This window comes from Prionailurus viverrinus, unplaced genomic scaffold (assembly GCF_022837055.1).
Source record: "Prionailurus viverrinus isolate Anna unplaced genomic scaffold, UM_Priviv_1.0 scaffold_51, whole genome shotgun sequence".
Lineage (NCBI taxonomy): Eukaryota > Metazoa > Chordata > Mammalia > Carnivora > Felidae > Prionailurus > Prionailurus viverrinus.
The window spans coordinates 1,967,523-1,991,697 of NW_025927614.1; the positions used below are offsets into that span (position 1 = coordinate 1,967,523).

Consider the following 24,175-nt stretch of genomic DNA (forward strand, 5'->3'; position numbering starts at 1 on the left):
CACTTTCTTTCAGAAGTTTATTTTAGATAAACTAATTAAAAATAGATTGCAACGATGCACACGTTGTACCAAAAAACTAGAAAATAATCTAGCACTGGCATTCACTCTTACACTTGCAGGGCAGGGCCGCCAACCTTCTGCCCACGTCTGCAAGGAGATGCTTTCTTTGGGAGACTATACACATACACAAACCAAAGTTCCCTCTTGCAGAAGAAAGTAAGATTCTTCTCCATCAAAACAAAAATTTGCATCAATCAATCTTTCCAGTTTTGCAGACCTGAAGCAATCAGAACCCCAACAAATGCAGAAACCACAGTCGGCTCAAGGTACCTTACCATCATTGCGGTGACAAACGTCTCCCACACCTGCACACCCCAACATACAGCAAAGCAACAAGCCCGTCAGGTATGTCATCACAATTTTCAGTTTATAGCCAGGACTCCCGTTTCGTGAAACTGGACCAGACCAGGAAACTAACAGTCTAGCCAAACCATCTCAGCTGCAGAAGACTCTACCTCCTGTCCTTTTTTCCGGCTTTCCTCTTTCCGGAGAGTAAGTGCTTGGGCTTCATATCAAACACATGTCTGTCTGCTTCTCCTTTCTTTCCCAGGCGGTTCATCTTCTTCTGAGCATTTTTCATCATAGTCTTGGCTTTCTTCACCATCTGGAAAGCAAAAGGACACACGTTAGCTGCTGAGTGTCTGTGTGCTTTTTCATTACCAGTTAAGAGCAGGTGTTAAGTGTCCAGATCTACTCTGTGAGAAGTGCTGGCAAGTCCCTCTGTGACCCACCGTGTCTGCAGGAACTCAACTGTCTGCACAATGAGAATGAAGATGGGAATGAATGTTATTTCTAGACAAGCTCTGTGCCTAGAAGAACCTGAAAGATTAGGGGATATCTGCTGTAACTCCCTCTTAGGGACACACGAGAAAACAGAGAACCAGCCCACGAAACTATACTCACATCGGACAAACGATAATGCCAGTATTAAAATCCAGATTTCTAGAAGGAAAAGGCATGGTGGAAGGGAAATCCCAAGTTTCCATCAAGTAGACTGCTGGCCAGTTTATATACAGACTTTCTCTCGTACCTGAATTTTCAAAATGCTGAAACTAACAATTTTTGTGTTCATTTAATTTAAATAGTTTCAGCAAAAGAGACTGTGTACATCCAGAATGTCTTTCCTAAAAGACTGACCCAAACAGCTCCTTCTGGGCTGGGTCCCTGCAGGGTCTGGTTGTAAGGTGGGGGCTTGGGACTCCAGGTGCTGAGCAAGCACCGTTTCCTAGCTTGTTCCCGCATGGCTGGCCTGCGGCTCAGACCACCTGGTGCCCTATGACACCATGCTTCTGTCTACCCCTGACAAAGGACACCAGTAAGGAATGGTGCACCTAGGGAAGGGTCCAGAACACCCAGCTTGTCTCTCAGGGGCACAAGCACCCACCTACGGTCCCCACCTTCTAAACAGTAGCTGCGGGTATGTGCCCTGAGCCCTGGAGTCATCAACAGTAGAGACCACTATTTTTTATTGCACATCACAGGGCACTAACCTTGACATCCCGAAGGCCGGAGACATCCCGTGGAGTCCGAGAGCAGCTGCGGCTCCGGGTTACTGATGTGGGTGGAACAGAGTCATCTCGTTTTCTCTTCCTTGTAATGCTCCGGGACCTTCTGGCCTGGACTGCATAATGGGCCTGGGAAGCATAAACAGCAAATTCAGTGCTGCCTGACCCCAGCCCGGCTCCCAGGCTTGGTGACAGACGAAATCACACCAACAAGGAGACAGAACACTCAGGAGTTCTTAATGCCATTATCAAATAAACTAAAGCTCTTTAAAATTATATACTTGGGGCACTCACTTTCAAATGTCCCCTCTCTGTAAAGAGATTTCATACTATTCTTCCTTTCTGATCTTCTCTTATACTCTAATGAACTTTTGCCTGCTACTCATTAAAAAAAAAAAAAAATACACACACACATACACAGAGTTAACTTCACATTATTCGTCAAACATACTTTTTCACTTAACACGGCTGCTTTATGTTACAAGCGACTGTAACTCCATTAGAAACCGTTTACCTAACGCTGGCCATTCCTCAATGCTGTCCTTTCCCCTAGGTGGTGAAACTAGCATCCTAACTGCTATTTTCGCTGTAGTGTGTCCTCTCTCCCCAGCTTTGGGGCCATCTACCTGAACACAGGGACAGCCCTCAGGAAGCTCAGCGCTGAGGCGAAGCAAAGCCTGCCCCTGGGAGAGGCCACTGTGCTCATGCTGGTGGGTGCCTCACTCACCCATGTCCTGTCCCCAAAGAACAACAAAACACCTGGACAGGAGCACAGGCAGTTAGCCTGCAAAAACGAACAGTCAGAAGTCAGACGCTAATGGATGTTCATTAAAATAACGCTTCAGGGGCGCCTGGGTGGCTCAGTCAGTTGAGCGTCTGACTACGGCTCAGGTCACGATCTTGCGGTCCATGGGTTCGAGCCCCATGTTGGGCTCTGGGCTGATAGCTCAGAGCCTGGAGCCTGCTTCCGATTATTCTGTGTCTCCCTATCTCGCTGCCCCTCCCCCGTTCATACTCTGTCTCTCTCTGTCTCAAATATAAATAAAACATTAAAAAAAATAAAATAAAATAAATAAAATAACGCCTCAGGCTAGCAGTGTAGTCTCAAGCTTTGCTAATTAAAATCCAAATTAGTCTAACCCCTTTGGAAAGGACCTGTAACACAATTTGTCTTTTGATTTTGGTTATTCCAATTCTAGGAATGTTTTGAAAAAATAATCCAGAATATGAAAAAGTTATTTCAGACAAAAATGAATATGCTCCAGCATAATTTATCAAAAAAAAAGACCAGAATTCCAATAGTTATCTGAAACCCCTTCTAGTCTTTGGGCTCCCAGGAAAACAGGTCTGAACTATTCACAACCTAAGCCCGTCTTGTGTTGACTCAACAAACCCTCATGTATCTGGTCGCTAAACAGAACCTAAGATGCTCCATGAAGACTTCAGTCACCAAAATCAAAGTTCAAGTAAAAAATATAAAAAATAAGCTTGTGTTTTGTTCTCTGACATTCTATTCCAATTTGTATTCTTACCAGACACTAATTCCAATTTATTGTGTATTTCTTACACATCACCGTATATTCTGAGTTAACAGCAAATGAATTTTTTAAAAATTAGATTTAGTATTTTATTCTGGAAAAATCATTTGACAATATTGAAGCTAGATATTAAGTGTACACCTAGAATTTAGTAAACTTAATTTAAAAAATCAGAATTATTTTAAGATTAAACAGCATTAAAAAGAGTGGACAAGGGAGGTTGGAGGGAAATGGGCCCACATAGTCTATGTGCTAGAGGTGGAGGACACATCAGGGACATCACGCAAAATGCTCAGTGAGCCAAACAGAATGAATTAGTATGTGATGATTATTCATAGTGTTACGTATGCAACTGAAAATCTCACCAGTTTTCAAATGCTAGAGACTTCATGACTAGTGACTGGATAAAGAACAAACAGTAACCTCCTAACACTCAAACTCTGTCATGTTCCCCAGAGGCAAAATGACATGCTAAATGTGAGCTTAGATATTTATTCATTTACTTATGTGTAGTATATTCCTTCTTCTTAGTAGCTTTTTTTCTCCACTATGTTTTTGTTTTTTGTTTTGTTCGTGGAGATGAAAATTGGCAATATGTAAGATTACTGAAGTATAATGATAGATTTTTGAACACAGAAATGAGACCATTTAAAATATTTCCCTGCATATTTTTCATAATTGGGATGGACAAGAATATGTCATATAAAATTGGAAAAAAAAATTGGAAACTCAGATTTTACTAGTAGTGAATAGTGTCATTTAGATGGAATGTCAACTTCAAACAATGAGAAATTCATGTATTGGCTCTTTGAATTAAACTCAGTGGCTTGAGTTGAATTTACAGTAATGCCAAATAAAAGGTTTTATGAAAACTGAAGAATTGTCTTTCTTATTTTCTACATTGTAAAATATCCTGTACCTTTTGCTTTTTCCCTTCAGACTATTCCAACTCTATCATTCAGCTATTAGTATGTTATCAACCTATTCTGGAATATACTTTGCTCTCAAAGTTGACTCTGTTGAAATTTCTTGGCAAGTTAACTTTTAAAATAAAGCTTGCCCTAAGACTTTTAAAAGTAAAAGTGGGCATCTATGTGGATAAACTAATATTAAGTTCATTACCATCATGTAAAATTTCACAAGAGTTGATGATTATTTCATTTGAGATAAGATATGATCTTCACACCTGAGATAAGACCTCAGATGCAACCATAGTTAAAATTCTATTTTTTCACAGATACATCTTTCAATATGTATGTCATTTAGAAAAATATCATATATAATAGGATTATTAAATTCTTCCTTTTATATAACATAAGTTGAAAATTCTTCCTTTTATAACAACGTAAGTTGAAAATTTTCTCAAATATTTGTTCCAAATTTTCTGGATTTTATAAATCATTTCCAGAAAAGTCTCAGGTATTTTGTTATAACTGTCTTTTGAATCAGTACTTAATGCTTTTTTTTTGAGTTCTATAACTTTGAAGATTATTATTATTTTCAATTATAACAGTGAATAAATTCTTTTTTTTTAATTTACATCCAAATTAGTTAGCATATACCAGCAAATGAATTTCTGAACAGCAACCAAACTGAGGTCTAAAAGAAACTAAAATTTTTTACTCAAAAAAATGTGAAAAATTACCCCAAAATAAAAAACACTTGGGGCGCCTGGGTGGCTCAGTTGGTTAAGCGTCCAACTCTTGATTTCAGCTCAGGTCATGATCTCACAGTTTTGAGCTCAAGCTCTGTCACATGGAGCCTGCGTGGGACTTTCCCTCTTTGCCCCTCCTACTCACTCTCTCCCAAAATGAATGAACTTTAAAAAACAAAAAAATTTGCTTATACATCAGTGAAATATAGACACGATAGACAGAATATGGTTATAACTACATCTTAAAGAAACAAAGATTAAAGCCCTCTGCAGAAAAAATTAAATAGAAAGATACACACGGCATGTTAACCTAGATTATTTTTGCGCACTGTGAACACAAGTGATTTCTTTCTTTCTTGTTTCTGGTATTTTTCGTATTTTCATTAACCTGAAACAGAATTCGATGTATACATACACAATGAAATATTAAAAAAAAAAAAAACAAAAAAAAAGAGAGAGAGAGAGAGAGAAAGAAGAAAGTGCAGAGGCCACCTCACATCATTGATGTTATTACTGAAACATCACCGTAATGCCCAGGAGCAGTCCGATGCTCAGGGATGACTTTTAATGCAAAACGATGGGAGTGTCCAAGGCATTCTTAAATTCTCACGTGGTGAACAAGAATGGAGTATGATGAAGACACCCCTGCATTAGCAGCACAGTCCCTTGAGCTGAGTGTCCTGAGCTGTCCCACGGGGCATATGGACAGCAGTGGGACACACACGTTCCATTCTCAGCCAGCCACTTCCAGTGACACTCCTCAAAAGACATACTCAAAGTTCATATCTCTTCTTTGATCACATCTGTAACCCCCCAGGTTTCTAAGAGTCTAGTTTTCGAAGGCAAAGCTGTACATGTCCACATACGTATGTGACTGAGACCATCTGCGTGCACTTACATTGTCTTTGTCATCCATGTCAACACCGAGACTGCGCATCTCACTCTCCAAGACTTTCCGCTGAACCTGAACACAGGGGAAAAGGTATGTTTTAAGAAAAATTAGTTTGATAAGATGCTTAAAAAAAATTTCACAGGAAAATGTACCTTTTACAATTATCTATGATATGTTTTTTTTAGAAATTGTATCTTTTAGGGGCGCCTGGGTGGCTTGGTCGGTTAAGTGTCCGACTTCGGCTCAGGTCACGATCTCACGGTCCGTGAGTTTGAGCCCCACGTCGGGCTCTGTGCTGATGGCTCAGAGCCTGGAGCCTGTTTCAGATTCTGTGTCTCCCTCTCTCTCTGCTCCTCCCCCGTTCATGCTCTGTCTCTGTCTCAAAAATGAATAAACGTTAAAAAAAAATTTAAAAAAAAAAAAAAAAAAGAAAGAAATTATATCTTTTATTTATTTATTTTTAAAAAAAAATTTTTTTAATGTTTTATTTATTTTTTAGACAGAGAGAGACAGCATGAACGGGGGAGGGGCAGAGAGAGAGGGAGACACAGAATCGGAAGCAGCCTCCAGGCTCTAAGCCATCAGCCCAGAGCCTGACGCGGGGCTTGAACTCACGGACCGCGAGATCGTGACCTGAGCTGAAGTCGGACGTTTAACCGACTGAGCCACCCAGGCGCCCCAAAAAAAGAAATTATATCTTTTAATTGGGCCCATGTTCATGTTTTTGGACAGTTCACTGAAGCCCATGGAAACCAGTATCTCCCAGGCTGTGACTATGTGCAAGACGACATACACTTCACGACCTTGAATTCTGCACAACTCTGCAAGGGTCTCTGCATGCAAGGATCACTGACGCTGAGGTCACATGACATGCCCCAAGATGCAGACTCCAGCGACAGCAGCTTCTCCCAAACTCACTGAGCGCCACTGGGGAAACAGATGGAGGTCTTGCCTACCAAGAACCACTCATTTGCCATCGTGTGAAAAGAGTACTTCAGACACACTAATGCGAAAGGTATCTGCCCTAACCATCATCCTGTCTTTGGGAAGCTTACCCCCCGCTGTCACATCCTGTGGTTTGAGGGTGACCACAGGACCTGGCCTCACCTGCCACCCTGACAAAAGCATGGGGCAGGAGAGAAAAAGACCTACAAAGATGGAGCAGAGACTGAAAAGAATTCTGACATCATTTGACCCATTTGTGCCTGAAGTGTGACTCTCCCTGTCCTAACTAGTCACAGGAGCTAACATGTTGCCTGAGGATTTGAGCTGCCTTGCGTTAGGTTTCTGTAAATTGCAAAGAGGAGCGCTAACTAGTAAAGAAGTTAATAAGAACATGTTAAATAATGGCTTTACTGTCACAAAGTACGAATCACAACCTCAATCTGCACAACTGCAGAGAGGCTGAACCCAACAATGCTGAGCCTGGATGTCAGCAGGAAGGGTGCCATCAGCAGAATAAAAAGATCAGGGCTCGACCAACCTCAAAAGTCAGTACGTATCACCAAACCAAGTACGTGCAATCCCATGGCCACGTCTAGGCTGACATGCTGCTTTTAGCAGGGCTGTGCAAGAATCCAAAGCTGCAGAAACCCGTCCTGCTGCTCTGGAAGCACAGAACTTGCCTTCTTAGCGGTTCGAGGCATCCTGGGCCCCTGTGTGTTCTTCTCCTTGGACTGCAGAATTTTCAACTTCCTTTTTTCCCGAATTTGCTTTGCCAGCTGGCGGATCTCCACCATCTCCTCGTCCTCGCTGTCGGATTCGCTGTCATATTCGCCTGCCGCTGTTCTCAGCTCTTCTTCTTTTTCTAACTCCTCCAATTTCTTGAAAAGGAATTAAACAAACTCAACAATGAAAACCTCGTGAGTGTAGCCACGTTCATATGCCTCTCAGGGCAGTAAGCGCCCGCGTCTGGCTCCACACAGGATGCCCCAGAACTCAGCTCCCAGCAAACAGCATCTGGGAGGAAATGAAGACCGTGCAGCACTAAGCCCACGGCACCCCGTGAGCGCTTCTATGTTGTCTCCTTCTCTTCACCAATTACTCCAGACATCGAGGGGACAGGTGCACATGACACCTCCCTCGTTCCCCAGCACTCCCAACAGACCCAGGACAGAACCTCCGTCCTTGAAGAACTAAGAACTCATCTATGTGAGCTGACATAGGCCTCCAATATCCCATTTATCCATTCTGAGGCCATCCTCAAACACAAGCCAACACAAGCCAACACCACCGCTGGCTGTACAGTTCAAATAAAAAGAAGTTACAGGGTGCCCGGCAGGCTCAGTTGGTGGAGCATGACTCTTGATGTCAGGGTTCTGTCTTCAGGCCCCACACTAAGTATACAGATTACTTAAAAAATAAAATCTAGACAATAAAAGAAAAAATTATATACGCACGAATACTTTCTATAACCAAGCAAAGAAACCCTGACAGCAATGCCTCAGTCAGATGCGGCCATGCCTTGGCTGATGTGAAAAGCACGGAGGGAGGGAGGTGGGCAGGACCGGGCAGGCCAGTTGCAGGCTGCGAACCCACAGGCTCAAAATGGACATCACTCAGAGAGCAACAACGAGGAGGCACATGTAGAGTACGAAGGAGGCTGTGACCTGGCTCCTGAGCCAGGAGCATGGACCGTGCGTGAGCAGAGCACAGGTGCACAGCTCGGACACAGGCAAGGAGGAGAACCAAGCACCAGAGAGTACAGAGGATTCAAGGGAAGGAGGAACAGGAACAGGGATGAGGAGGGTCATGTAGGGTTTCCTCCTTGGAGACCCGCAGACTGAAATGGTACAAGGGCAGCATCCGGGAAGGAAATGAGGGAGTGTTGACGGGAAACACTGTTTTTTCAAAAAGCTTCACTGAGGAGAGAAAGGCAGCAGAGCAATGAAAGAAGGACCCACGGCTTAAGAAAAGTTTTGTTTTTAAAGTGAAAGGACCCGTGGACACCACAGGCTAAGCAAAGCTCCAGGAGAGGAGAACAGGCTGGGTTGGAGGACAGGGGCTCGTGGCCACCGGAACGCACCTGCCCCACAGAGGCGGCCGTGGCCGAAACCGCACAGGGAGCAGAGCCTTGGAGGGAGAGGCTGTTAGTGATGGCTGGAGAAGCTCACAGTGCATAAGGAATGAGGGCAGCACGTACGGCCGGGCAGACAGCTGTGGTTGTGCGATCAGGGACACAGAAGTAATAAAAATCACATAATACAACAGGAGACACAAACCTGCATGATGTCGGGGTCGATGTAATCAGCTATATTGTGGCCTTCCCAGATCTCAGGTATCTTATCATGTTTCTCAGAAGAGTTCATTAGATCCCAGTACTCTGAGGTTGAAAAAAAAGTTATGTTCGCTGCAGTTTTTAATACCTTCAAGCACCACGTGCCCAAAATGAGTTCTTACACACATCGCTCCATGAAGACAACAGAGCGCCTGCACATAACACCCCAGAACAGCACAGCAGAGGGTCTCCAAATACCTCCTGGGTCGCCCAGCAGCTTGGGACCACGGGCCGAGCGGGGGCAGGGGGGACAAAGGCAGCAGTGGCCCCAGCACCTGCACCATGCACGCTGCAAACCACCCTCCTCCTGAAGCCACAGAACCACCCACACACAGCCTCATCTCTAAGAAAGAGATGAAGGTACAGCCACAGGGCAAGAGGGCACTGAAGCCCTCCCACAGCGTCCCGACAGGGATGCCGGCCCTTACTCTGAAGGTCCAAGATGTAGTCATCTCCCAGCTCTACTTCAAGGTCTCGTTCCTGAAACCAAAGAACAGATAACTCTCATCAGCTCCTGCTGGCATTCCAGGCGCATGAACGCCAGGCACCCCCTTGCCCCAGGAGACAGCCTCTGCCCTAAGCTGAGAGCCCGTCCCTCTAATGCCTGTGCAGCCCGGCTATTCCCGGCTGGCTCTACGGCTCACATCCACGCAGTGTCCACAGCCACCTCCCTCCCACTCACGAGGGAAGGGGCCTTCGTCGGCCACAGCTGTGGTCACAGAGCCTGAGGGTAAAGGCCAGGACACCTTCAGTGCACACACATGGCCTTCTGCACCCGCGAGAGTAGACCTACCCGCTTCTTCCTGGGCTCCCCAGTGTCCATTCTCTTCCTGCGCGCCACCACTCCCTCAGGGATGAAAGGGGGCCTTTCCTGAGGAGACATCACCAGAAAGAGTGACGTGAAACACCTTGCTGAATGCAAAAGGAACATGAGAGTGAAAAGCCAGAGGCACGCTCTCCGTCTGCAAGGGCAAGGTGAAGCCAGAGCAACTCAGAACCAACAGACTGGGGGGCGGAGCAGGGCCAGCTGGGCACGGAAACCAGGAAGACTCCACAGCTGATCCACAGTTTATCTAGAAAAAATAAACACCAAGACTCTCGAGAAAATTATGAACAAAAGAAGTGATACAAGAGAAAAACAAAGCAGACAACAGAAATCTAGACACGGAGCAAGTCCATACAAGAAGGCAACGAAAACATACAGTATTCGAATCTCAGTCCTGAGATTAAGGACTAGCCAGGCAAAAACAGAGCTGGGTGGCTGCTTCCACCTGCTACCTAAGAACAAATCAAATGCAAGACTGAGCAAAAACTTCGGTTCAAAACAGGTAAAATTAAGATAATTAAGTACAGGACAAAGTATAGGAGAAAAATATTATCAAGATATTTTTGGAATGAACGGGAGGTCTTTCTATGCAGGACACAAAACCTAGTTGCCGTAAAAAAATATTAATATTAGCTAATAGCATATATTAGAAAATTATTAAATATTCATAGCATATATTAAAAACATATAATTTCTTTGAAGCTGAGAAAGAAAACCCAAATCAAAAAGCAAATGACACACACACACACACACACACAAAAAAAAAATCCACAGAATATACAAGAGTCTGGGGGTGCCTGAGTGGCTCAGTCAGTTGAGTATCTGACTCTTGACCTCAGCTCAGGTCTTGGTATCAGGGTTGTGAGTTGAGTCCCACAAAGGGCCCCAATTTGGGCATGGAGCCTATTTAAAAAAGAACATATAAGAGTCTGATTTCCTTAAGATAAAAATTATAAATTAAACGAGTAAAAGATAAATGGCCTGAGGAACTAATAGGCCAATAAGTACATGAAAAATGCAGGCTTGGCAGGGCACCTGGCTGGCTTGCTCAGTGGAGCCTGCAACTCTTAATCTCAGGGTTGTGAGTTCAAGCCCCATGTTGGGTGTAGAGATTATTCAAAAATAAACTGTTCAAAAATTTAAAAAAATGCTTGCCTGAACTGATCATTAAAGGAACCACCGATTAAACTGACAGCAGCCAATGATGAGGGGACGCGGAGCATATCCCAGGAAGGCATTTCTGGGAGACAATGTCATTCTCAATGGCCTACTGAAAACTCACTCTGCAAATAAAAGACTTATGCACAAAGACATGTGACACAGCACTGTTTGTAACAGCAAGAAAACAGAATAATTTTAAAGAATGTAATACACTTTTATGTTTAAATTTTTTTAAAAATATGCTCACGCACCAGAAAGATTTATGGGAACATCAAGACAGTTACCAGTAACTATGTCTGGTGGAGCGAGCAGCAGGCTTTACCTTGGCACTTTTATATTCAGGACACAACTGTTACTCTGGACGAGAAACTCAAGCCCACTATGATGCCCACAGGGGTGGGTGTGTGCGCACACGGCGCCCATGAGCCTCACCCATGAGCCCTGCATGAGGCAGGTGCTGGTGTGTGTGGACAGAGGGCATAGGCATCTCGCTCCCAAGTTCCTGGGAAGGGCAGCCTCACCTTGTCATCTCTCTTGCTTGGCATGGCCAGATGCAGCCTGTTCAGCACCTCATTCACTTTATTTCCTTTCATTTTGGTTTCAACCCGATGCGCCAGAAGTCTGTCACAAGCCTGGGAAGGTGAGAAAACGGGACATGACTCACAAGGCACCCACCTTCCGGGCTGGAGGTGGGGGTGTGGGAGAGGAACCAGACTCCACAATAACCAGCAGACTGTGTTCCAAGCTTTGGGTCCCGCTTTGCGCTTTTCCTCAGGAGTCACGTCCACTGGTGCTATCTTGGGGATCACCCCAAGATCCAGGTGACCCCCCGGGGGCAGACCACACGCTCAGGAGGGAGCAGGCCTCTCCCTTACCAGGCCAGGCCCAGGCTGGGGCAGCACCCCATGTCCCATCTGGGCTTGCCTCCCCACCAGTCACCCTCGCGCCGTGTTCCCTAGCCAGGTTCAAGGCCCACCCTGGGCCCTGGAGCGACAGCGCCAAGCCAACCAACAGCATCAGACCCTGCCATCTCTTTTCCTTTCAGGTAAAAATAACAAGGGCGTAAAATGATCAGAATCGCATGTGAAATCTAACAGGAAATGTCTCTTTTCTTGTTTTTTTTCCCTGCTTCTGAACAAGTTTCACAGTACAGCTGGCACAGACATCCCAGCAGGTCAAGAAGGGCAGCAGGCTGCGCACGAGGTTCAACCCCCCCGGGGAGGGAGTCAGATCATCCCTCTAAACCCCCTATTTGGACTGGGTGGGATGGCGGAAACCAGGGCTCAGTGTGGCGCACACGCTCTCCAACCTGGACGGAAAGCCTCTCCCCACGGCAGACACCTCTCACGAGAAAGGCAGTATAGGTGTGGATGGAGGACTGACCTCAGTTTTCACCTGAATAACCCCTTCCTCCGTCAGGGTGCTAGTCTCAATCACGGGGAATCCTGCGGCCTGCAAATCTGCAAATATTTTCTGCAGAGACAGAAGGAAAACAAGAGAGCCATTATTTATTTCTACTTCCCTACAGACAACTCTTACTGCTCTTCATGTAGGGATCAGAAATGCGAATTAGCCTGGCCGTGGCTCATTTGCAAATTCTTCTAAAGGATGTTTCCCCAAAACGTTGATTCCCCCCCATATTCTTCTGTGACAAAGAAAATACTGCTGGGAGGATCAAACCAGACTACAAAAGCAAACCAGAAGCTCTCTGGAACATTCTGTGAGATGTTACCTTCTAAAAAGGAGCAAGATACAAAACTTTTAAGATGTTTTCAATACTACTTTTAAATAAAATGCATAGAGTCTGCAGCCTAAGAGAATTCCTTAGAAAACAATACAAAAATGAATAAATCACCGCACTCCAAAGGAGGGGCTTCACTTGCGTAGCTCTTCACCAAGGCCACCTCATTCAGACGTAGGGGGCCAATCCTGTGACAGGTAAGCTGCTCATGAACAAGGTCAAACACCTTTACTACAGGCTCCCACTTACCAGTTAGACTTCCTCCTCTCCTGGAAACAGCAGTGGTCCTGGGCAACAGCGGGGTCTGACAGCTAACCCCACCACCGACTAGCACATGATGCAAGCCACTGTGCCTCTACCTGAGCTAGCCGTAACCATGTTCCTCACGTGGTGCCGCTCCACGGTCAGAGCATGGATGGCGTACACAGGGCAGGCTGCAGGCCACGCCCTAGTGTTAACCCAACAGTCACATCGCAACGGCATCCGCCACCCACCGGCTTTCAGATTTTTCAATCTGCCTGATGACATCACTGACTGGTAGCCCAGCAATGCAGCAACTGCCACCAGTGACTCCAGGATGGAGACCTCACCCCATCACGGCTGGCAGATGGTGAAACCCAGACACGTTTCAACCCGAAGCCTGAGCACCTGGTGCAACACTCACCCTAACCTTTGGTCGTCACAACCCAAACCCCGTCTGCAGCTTCCAAAGTGATTAACCTAAAAAACTGAAATTACTTAATAGGGATCTGAGTCCTTTCAAACAAGTGAATTCTCTGACATCAGTGGTTACCTGGTTAGTAACTTGATGAACATGCTGCAGTGCCCATTAAACCAGTACAGCTGTTTAAAACCCTCTCACCAGGTATTAAGACGTCCAACCAACATGAGACAGAGGTGCCAGGAAGAGACCCTCTACACAGAGCTGGTCGGTGGCACATGCCCCAGGAGACGCAGCCACATCAAGATTACTCTAGCGCACTGGTTCTTAAAACTCGAGTGTCACCCACCACGCGGGGTGCCTCCCAGATTGGCCCTGCAGGCCTGGGTGCGTCCAAGAATCTGAGAACCTCTGTTACTAGTGCCAACCTTCTCCAGGCAGTTATCCCCAAAGTGCCTATTACAGAGAGCTGCGGGACCAAGTGTGGGTAGAAAATGAGGGCTAACCACCTTACCTGCCTCGTGGAAAACACAGCGAACACTATGTACTCACAGTTCTGGCAAGTTTACAGGTGCCCCTTCTTCATCATTCAGTCCACGCTTACCTCCCAAACTCATTTCCCCCACAAATGTGTGTGGCAGGCACGTGACACCCCCCGACCCCCCCCTCCCCAGGAACCTCCTCTGGAAGCGCGGCTCTGGGCAACCAGCCGGCAGAGACCCAAAGGGCCAAAGCCCGTCTGAAGGCGCTTTGCATCCTCCAGGCACCAAGGTCGGAGAACAGTCGCATCCTAAAGAAGCACAAGACCTTTCCGGGGTTAAACACGCCGTCCTGCCAAATGCACAGATACTTGCACAGCCTCCAAGAGCAGAGGACAGAAAACGTCAGGTGTAGTTTGCCACTAACAAACCACTGAGGGAATGACCTCAACTGTGGAATAAAAATCTTTACTAGTATTGCTGAAATTCCTTCTCAGCTTTGGTTGTCTGCGAATAAACTTAGAATTAGTACGTAAGACTCAAAACATTCAGACAGTTTACCTGATCATCTTCAGAAAGTCCAGCTATCCGCTTCACATCACATTTGTTTGCTACAACTATAAGAGGCTGGAACGGGGAAGAAAAACAATGAAATGATTATCCTCGCGGCACAGGCTATGAACGGCAAACACCCGTCCCCACACGCACCTTGTTGATGAAGAGAGGCTTGATGTTCTGGAACAGCTCCAGCTGCTCCCTTAGCCCGTGCCCACACTGCTCGGACAGATCCATCACGTATAGGATCGCGGCGCGCAGGTGAGCCAGGGCCGTGATGGCCTGCATCTCAATGGTGTTTCGATCCTCCAAAGGGTGGTCCAAAATCCCGGGAGTATCGACAACCTAAGGGTCAGGTCTGTTACTCCAAAGCACATATACCCACAAATTTCTTGCCCAGCATATCCTGGAGGTGACTCACATACCCAACCCGGCCCTCTCAATACTAGTAAATAAGACGTGGGTCTCCCAACTGACATAATGAAAAAAGCAATGACGGAACAGTACTTCTTCTTTAAATATTACAAAAAAGGGGGGGAGGAGTCGACCCTGCAGAGCTCACTGAAGAACCAGTCAGTGACCTAGAGAAAAGGACTCCTCTCTCTTTTTTTTTTTTAAAGTAATTTTTGTTAATGTTTGTTTATTTTTTTTTTTTCAATGTTTATTTATTTTTGGGACAGAGAGAGACAGAGCATGAACGGGGGAGGGGCAGAGAGAGAGGGAGACACAGAATCGGAAACAGGCTCCAGGCTCCGAGCCATCAGCCCAGAGCCCGATGCGGGGCTCGAACTCACGGACCGCGAGATCGTGACCTGGCTGAAGTCGGCCGCTTAACCGACTGCGCCACCCAGGCGCCCCAATGTTTGTTTATTTTTGAGAGAGAGAGCACGAGCAGGAGAAGGGCAGAGAAAGAGGGAGACACAGAATCCGAAGCAGGCTCCAGGCTCTGAGCTGTCAGCACAGAGCCCGACGTGGGGCCCGAACTCACGAGCTGTGACATCACGACCTGAGCTGAAGTCGGATGCCCAACCGGCTGACCCACCCAGGCGCCCCCTCCCTTTTTTTTTTTTTTTAAACATATGCTCTATGCCAAACATGGGGCTAGAACTCATGACCTACAGATCAAGAGTCGCACACTCTACTGACTCAGCCTACTGGGTGCCCCGACAGAGAGAACAGAACTGGCAAACACTCCCAAGTGTTAGGAATGACTTTATCATTTACAAAATTAAATTCAACTGTGGAAACTACCCCATGCTTTTAAGTGGCTAATGCACGTCCTTTCTAAGGACAGGGTCAGAAACGACAAGGAGACTCTGGTTTCATGAGAAGCACCACTACTAATGTGATGTAGCCATCTGCTCTGGCAGCTGGCGGCTTCCCGAGTTCTCGCAGAAAAACAAGCACTGCCCTCAGGCAGCCGCGAAGCTTGGGAGTCTTCTTCACGAGGACATTCCTGGTGACCCCGAGAACCTGTCCCACCCCTTCGGAGTCTTCCTGTAAGTGTACTGGGACCTGGGGAGAGACTATAGTTCTTCAGAGACCACCAAAATCAAACCCCATTCACAAAACCACCCAGACGTGACCCCCATGTCTGACGGTGGGAACGCTCACCTGCCAACGCAGGTACTTATAGTCCATGTGCCCCACAAACAGGGATTTGGTCGTGAACGCATAGGGCTGGACGTCCACGTCGGCTCTCGTCACCTGAAGCAAAACAACGAAAACTTCCACAATCACACAAGCTCCAAACCTTATTCCCGGTCAAAGAAGGTAAATGTGGCACCTGTACGTTATGGAGACTAATGATTTCGGCAGTAAGACAAAACAACCAGAGAGCGAGAGAGCTCCCGTGATTACACTCCTGATGTCAGAAGCTGCTGCTGACAGACGGACAGGCTCCACTTCCTCACGCCAGCAGGCGAGGCCAGGACACAGAGTCCAAATACGGGACGGGGAGGGGAGGAAGGCCCAGCACCGGGAAGGTACCCGTCAGCTTCTGCTCTGCTCCACCCCAGCCCCACTAATGCCCCACAGAACTTGCTGTGAAGACAGACTTGCTCTATCTACACTGCTGATGCAGGGCCCACCAGCCACACGTCCCCATGAACTCTTGAGATGTGATCAGTGCAACGTCGGAACTGAACTGTTTGTTGTTTAATTTTAATCAAGTGGCCAGTGGCTTAGCACCGCAGCACTGGCTCACGAGCATCTGAGACATCGGCCCAGACACCGCAGAGCTTCAGCCTGTCACGTCAGCACAACTCAGGGACAAAATAAAAACCTGCAAATGGGCTTCAAGTGGAAGTGCTCCTGGCAGCAAGCACCACACATATGTAACTGTCGTTGTCTGGCACCTGAGCTGTTGTTGGTTGTGAAGTGACATTTTATTTTATCTACTTATTTATGAACCCACATTTTACATGCGGTTTCTACTCTGTTCAAGACCCTCAAACTCAGCCAAGTGGTCTTGAAGCACCAAGTTACTAAATAAAGAGCACCCTCGAGTCCCAATTAATGAACTCACTCAAATCAAGAGCAACTCAGCCACTTCCCACTACGGGGACCGAATACTTGATGTGAGCAGTGACACGTCAACCAGTGACATTCACGTAGTGCCTCAGGAAGCCCGCTTCAGCGAGTGCAGCCTGCCACGGTAGACCCCAGCGCCCCTGGCACTACCACCCCCAGATGAGGCTGAGACAGTACGTCCTGGGAAAGGCTCTCCGTCTCCGTGTTAACAAAACCGGACTTAACATCTCAAATCCCTTAGAAACTTATGGAATGCATACTAGAACAGAAATAGCCGAGACCTAGATTCAGACAGCGTCAGTCCTCCCTTCAAGTAAATGGCTATTTAAGCCGACAACAATGCTGACAGACTAACCGGCTGGCCATCCTCCAGCCCACACGGCAGGACATAGCAGCCCTTGGGTCTCAGGTCCTCGGTCACTTGCGTTATCACCAGACACATACTAACCTTATTGATGAAGCTGGACTTGCCAACATTCGGGTACCCACACAGGAGCAGGGTCCTCGTATTCGGGTCAATAGTTGGCAGACGGGACAGATGCTGACGCACTGTGGGAAATAACATGTGCTTGATTTCTTAAGAGCAATTATGAAACTCAAACTTTAAGATCTGCTTCACTTAGCTGTACTCCTGGCCCATGGTTATACTAACCCCACTCCAACATTTACAACGTGAGCGACAGAAAAAGTATGAATAGAAAAAAGATTGCCTGCAGAGGCACCATAGCACACAGCAGCGTACTTCCCGACTCTGGCTGTACCCACAGTCCTATTCAATAGGTCAAAAGTGGGGCCAGAAACACACATCTAAGCGGTGCCCAGACCGCTCTTACTAAGTGGGATATTTGGAAAGCATTTTTGAAGCAAACGTGCATGCCACCACTTCCTGCCAAGGCACTGGGCTAGTTCCACGCAACGACTAGGTGCATCACCTGCAAGGAGGTGACACCATGAGGCCACCCTCAAGACTAAACAAAACAGATCGCTGGAAGCACTGGCAAAGCAGTCAAGTACTACAAGCTTGTCGCAAATCATTTGTAAGATGCCAGGAAAGGGGGAACAAACCCAGAGGACTCGAGAACACTTCAGCGTAAAAATCTATGTATAGAGGCAGATACCTGTTTCGTTAGAAATACTACTTTAATTCAGAACCGTCCTCTTTAATTAAACTATCATGTAACAAAGCTGGAGTGACAATTTCATGCTAACACATATTGCAAAGCTTTTATTTTATTTAGTTTTTTAAAGTCTGAGAGCGAGGGTGTGTGCGTGCACACACACATACATGCATGCATGAGTGGGGGAGGGGCAGAGAGAGAGAGAGAGAGAGAGAGAGAGAGAAAGAGAGAAAGGGAGAAAGAGAATCCCAAGCAGGATCTGCACTGTCAGCATGGAGGCTTATGTGGGGCTCAATCTCGTGAACTTCAAGATCATGACCTGAGCTGAAATCAAGGGTCGGATGCTTAATTGACTGAGTCACCCAGGCGCCCCTCTTTTATTTGAGAGAGACAATGTGTGTGAGTGGGGGAGGGGCAGACAGAATCTTAAGCAGGTTTCATGCTCAGTGCAGAGCCCAGCATGGGACTTGTTCCCACGACCCTGGGATCATGACCTGACTCAATCAACTGAGCCACCTAAGCGCCCAGATATTGAAAAGCTCTTAAAATCTTTTTTTAAACTTTACTTTTAAATTTATTTTTTAATGTTTGTTTATTTTTGAGAGAGAGAAAGAGCACAAGCAGGAAGGGGCAGAGAGAGAGAGGGAGACAATCCCAAGCAGGGCTCCACCCTGTCAGCACAGAGCCCAACACGAGGCTGAATCCCACTAACTGTGAGATCCTGACCTGAGCTGAAACCAAGAGTCGGATGCTTAACTGACTGGCCACCAGGCGCCCCAAGTCCTCTTAACAGAACAAACAATTTATGGGGCAGCTGGGTAGCTCAGTCGGTTAAGCTTCTGACTTCAGCTCAGGTCATGATCTCAAGGCTCATGGATTCAGAGCCTGGAGCCTGCTTCGGAGTCTGTGTCTTTCTCTTCTGCCCCTCCCCTGATCGTACTGTCTCTCTCTCTCTCAAAAATAAATACATAAACATCTAAAAAAATTGTACTAGTAATTCATAAGCATTTTAAGCACCAGCTGCTTTTTCAGTAATAACTAGCCTGTCAGAGTTTCTCAAAGGATGGGTAAGGAATGGTTTGATCCTGTTAGGTCTAAAATAAAACAAAAAAGAGCACCCTAAAAATAAGCTCTTGACAAGAATCGAGTACCTTAACAGCACACACTAAACACTGTCCTTGCTTACGTAAAAGAGGTACCTTGTTCCAAATACTCCAAACTCTGCTTCTGTCTTTTGATGATTGTACACATCCGGCCGAGGGCGGCTCGCTTCAGCTGCTTGCAGCGGTAGAGAGAGTCTCCGTATTTCATAAGCCGCACATAATCCTTAGCCACGCTTAAAGAAATAAAAAGATATAAGATACTTTTCACCTCAGGCGATAATTTAAAAGATACTGTATTAAAAGATACCTTACTTGTCCACTAAATTTTTGGCAATATTTATTTGTCCCAAGGCCAACTTGTAATGGTCCTTGTCATAGAGAATGTTCATCAAATCAGCATAAAATGGATGGATATCCTAAAACAGAAATAAAGCGGTCATTCTGGGACAGGTTTCTCATCCCCATGTGTCAGTAATTCTTGAAGAATAATTTTGAAGTATGTCCTGCCTTTTCCACGCTCTTCAAACCCCAGATCTCCTCCCCGGTCCATTCTCCCGACTGAGGACTGTTTAGAGTTCAGGGGTCACTTCTGCCTGCCCATCTAGCCTGGGCCCCAGACTGATCCCCCTTTACCTCATCTGCAGGTCTCCATTTGTGCACCAGACCCCCTGCCCCTCCTACTCAAGACCTGAAACCAGGCCTGCAAACACGCCGTCATTTCCCCCTCAGCTCTAACAGCTGGAAAGCTCCCTGAACCCACAACCCTTCCGTTCCTTTGCTCCCCTTCTTGGGGAAGGTCACAGAGAGGTACTAGCTCTTCCTCCTTTGAACCCAGTGTAGTCCCAATCGTGTCCACCCGTCCTTCAGAGCGGCTCATCAGATCAGCTCCCTCCCCGAACTCCTTTCATCTTACCAGAGCGTTCCACGGCACCAGACAGCTGACCACTCATGCCTCCTGGTGCTTTCCATTCAACTGGCCTCTGGGACCAACTGTCTGGCTCTTCTCTCCCCTCGCCGCTCCTCAAACTCCCTCGCTGGCTTATGCTTCCACCCAAGACTAAACATCAGAGTTCCTAGGAGCACTTTTCTCTCCAGGTTCAGCTCCTAGGTGACCTCACGTGGATCTAAAGGCACTGACGGGTTCCTGAGTGCCACTGCACATCTCCAGGCCACACCTCTCACAGAGCTCCAGACTACTCGCACTTCTGCTCGGACACCTTACCAGAATCTCAGACCAACGCGTCCAAACCACCCCCTTCCTCGTCCTCAAAATGCCCCACTTCCCCGTCTGGATGGATGGCAACTGCAAGATGCCCAAGATGCTACGAGCAAGTTCAGCTCTTCCAACCACCGCCAGCTGTTCACGTCGGTGCGTCAACCTTCAAGTGGTCTCCTAACCCCACAGGCCACGCATCCTCTAAAAGAGAAGTCAAAGCTCGGCACGTCCCACACTCAACTTGGAAGGTTTCCCTAACAACAGAACTCGAGCCCTGTACCAGGCGGCTCGGCGACTCACCATCTCTGACTCATCTCCAGGTACCCGCCCTCTCACACACCCTGATGGGTCTTCCCGTTTGAGACCTCACACTCTGTACCTCGGGGCCTCTGCACCTGCTGCTTCTGTGCCTACAGTGCTTCTCTCCAGGCAGCCCCGCACTCGTTTCCTTCAGATCTCTGCTGCAAACTCTAGAGATTTCTGGGTTTACAACCCTTCCCCTCACTAGACGAGGACAGGGACTTATTACTACTGTGTTCCCAGGGCCTAGATAAGTACCTGAGACATATCAATTATTCCATGAATGTAACTATGCTAACCTTCTGCTCTAAAATTCTCGGATAGCTAACGTTAAAAAAAAAAAAAGAAAAAAGGAATACAACGTTCACAATTTAAATGTATTGTATTAAAAAATGATACCAAGGATGAAAAAGATAAAACTTCTTACAAAGAACCACAAAAATCTGGTGCTAATTAGTTCAAAGCATTTTGTTTGCCCAGATCAGGTGTTTCCAAATATCACACCAGTTTCCAATCATCTTACTCTTCTGGTTCCTTCTAGGTAATTTCTAGGGTACCCACCCTTTCCCAACAAACTATCCACCCATTCAACGAGCCTCTACTGAGCACCTACAGCATGCCCAGGAGACACGTGCAAAGTTAAGTGCCTGTCCACTAGCAAAAATCTCTACTCTTATTTTAAGCACATCTGTAATTTTTTAAACAAACTACTGTCACCTTCAATAAATATAGAAGAAACTGTTGTCACATAAACCAACTTTTGCCTCCTGGCTTAACCTAGATTTACGGACTATCTGGGGACAGTGGCCGATTTAGGCTCTCACCCTGCACTGTGGAGCCCACCCCAAATAACCCTGCAGCAGTGTTGTCCTACACGGGGATTTCACGGGCAGTGTCTGCTCTTGGCTTTCCACGGCTTAATCAACAGGTAAACCCTACTATGCTAGAGAGTGAAGACTTCAACCCTTTTAGCTGAATGCAGAAGTCACAGCTCCCCCAGGCAATTTCTTCCCACCAGTCAACAGACAGGACAGTGCTGAACTGACCATCACTGGCTGATGAAACAAACAGTGGTGGACCTCAGGCCACTGCTACAACCTGAGGCCACTAAGGAGCCTTGGAAAGAGGAAGCCCATACAGGCTGGTGAGCTGCCAGGTTCACAATCCATAGCTTTTATAGAGCTTGGGTTGGTGCCTGCAATCCTAGAAGTTACCAAAAAAAAAAGAAAAAAAAAAAAAAAAAAAAAAAAAGGTGGCGGAGATAGCTTTGGGCCCTCTTATATGGAGTTTAGTTTGGGGGAAAGGAAGAATAGTAAGGAATAAAAAAAAAAAACACCTGTGTTCTTTTCCCAGCTTTGCCATGAACTCACAAAGTCTGACCAGTGAATAATTTTGTTTCCTTCATTATCTGTCAGATAAGTACACAAACTGGCTATAAATTATCTGAAAGCTCACATTGATATTGCCATATGTGTCCGCCAGAATCACTTACATCCAATTTGGGGAAATCTGTTAGAATCTGTGAGAGTCTGTCATGGTAATTTTGTTGAGTAAATTTGACTTTCCTCATGTAAAAATGTCTAATGCGGTGAATTTGGTAATGTTTATGTATAACTGTCGGAGTCTTCCGTTGAGTCTTCGATAACGTCAGGTCAATAAAGTCCTGTAATCAAATAAGAGACAGTACACGAAAAATGTTTATTTTCTATCCACTTCTCTGAAACCTCAAAGACCAACAATTAACAATACCATATATTTTAAACTACAAACACTTTTCCTAACTAAATCTTTACTCTTTTATATCCAACTTGGTTCATGTTCATAGTTTTTGGCTTTTAAAAAACATTTAGCAGATGGCTGCCTAAATAAATTTTATCCCATATTTATTTTATTTTTTTTTTTAATTTTTTTTAACGTTTATTTATTTTTGGGACAGAGAGAGACAGAGCATGAACGGGGGAGGGGCAGAGAGAGAGGGAGACACAGAATCGGAAACAGGCTCCAGGCTCCGAGCCATCAGCCCAGAGCCCAACGCGGGGCTCGAACTCACCAACCGTGAGATCGTGACCTGAGCCGAAGTCGGACGCTCAAACGACTGAGCCACCCAGGTGCCCCTATCCCATATTTAAAAAAAAAAAAAAAAAAAAAATGTTTACTTGGAGAAAAAGAGACACGGAGACACACGAGCGAGTGGGGAAGAGCAGAGAGAGAGGGAGACAGAGAATCCCACGTGGTCAGTGCAGAGTTTGATGCGGGACTCGATCCCACAAACCGAGATTGTGACCTGAGCTGAATCAGAGTAGGACATGCAACTGGCTGAGCCACCCAAGGAGCCTCGTCCCACACTTTCTTAATCCCACCTGTATTTCCAATACCTAGAACCCTCCGAAACTTTAGTCATATAAATCAAGCATAAACCAGAAAAAATATTAAAGGGAAAAAATTCAATCCACGTATCTTTGACTTTGGAAGGACATTAAACAAGCAAACCTAGATGTGGAGAGTGACTGAGAATGTACGTGACTCTGGCTCCTGTACCCAGTGCAAACAGAGACAAGCCCAGAGGCCTCCCCTTTCCCCTCCATTAGCGGAGTCTAGGAATCCGGAAGACGCCAGTTCAAAAGCCTGACCTACTTCACGGAGTTTTCCCTGACCCGCCCCACCTCTTGGGGAGGAACCTCTCCTCTAGGAAGGACCCCAAGGTCTGGAGAAGATCCCAGACACTCAAGGAGTAGACACTCACCTCTGGGGAAGGACCCTGACCCCTGAGGAGGGACCCTGATGCCTGAGGGGGGACCCTGGCCCCTGAGGAGGGACGCTGACACCTGAGGAGGGACACTGGCCCCTGAGGACAGACCCTGGCCCCTGAGGAGGGAACCTGATGCCTGAGGACAGACCTTCACCCCTGAGGAGGGACCCTGATGCCTGAGGACGGACCCTGACCCCTGAGGAGGGACCCTGATGCCTGAGGACGGACCCTGGCCCCTGAGGACGGACCCTGGCCCCTGAGGACGGACCCTGACACTTGAGGACGGACCCTGACCCCTGAGGAGGGACACTGGCCCCTGAGGACGGACCCTGATGCCTGAGGACGGACCCTGACCCCTGAGGAGGGACACTGGCCCCTGAGGACGGACCCTGGCCCCTGAGGAAGGACCCTGACCCCTGAGGAGGGACCCTGATGCCTGAGGACGGACCTTCACCCTTGAGGACGGACCCTGACGCCTGACGCAAGGGCCTGAAGAAGGAGCCTTGCTGCCTGGGGGAACCCCTAACCCCGGAGGGCCCTCATCTGGGAGGACGTGGCCTGGGAGGAGAGGCAGCCCGGAGCAGGCGACCCTTGTCCCATCCCCGAGTTACGGGCCGGGCTCTCCCAGTCCCCCGGCAGGGAGAGGCGAGGGCGGATGAGCCCTCGCGGCCGCCTACCTTGGCGGACGGCACCACCGTGATCTTCTTGAAGTTGTAGTGCGCCATGCCAGCTGCCACACACGAGGGAACGCGGACGGATGCGTGGGACTTCCGCCGGAGCGGGCGGGACTTCCGCCCGCGCGTCACTT

The 24,175-nt window shown here is 47.1% G+C and overlaps 1 protein-coding gene across 1 annotated transcript; it reads right to left on the reverse strand.

Annotated features, from left to right (window-relative positions):
- GTPBP4 (GTP binding protein 4) lies at positions 1–24,167 on the reverse strand. The gene is made up of 17 exons (XM_047848075.1): positions 24,045–24,167; positions 22,111–22,281; positions 19,415–19,518; positions 19,199–19,335; positions 17,330–17,430; positions 15,964–16,056; positions 14,503–14,694; positions 14,356–14,421; positions 12,297–12,386; positions 11,435–11,545; positions 9,720–9,797; positions 9,355–9,406; positions 8,871–8,971; positions 7,275–7,472; positions 5,656–5,721; positions 1,551–1,694; positions 1–664 (listed from the first exon to the last, which is right to left on the reverse strand). Exons 1-17 carry the CDS (start codon positions 24,090–24,092, stop codon positions 512–514), a joined length of 1,905 nt encoding a protein of 634 aa, XP_047704031.1. The 5' UTR covers positions 24,093–24,167; the 3' UTR covers positions 1–511.
- Positions 24,168–24,175: the final 8 nt, after the last annotated feature.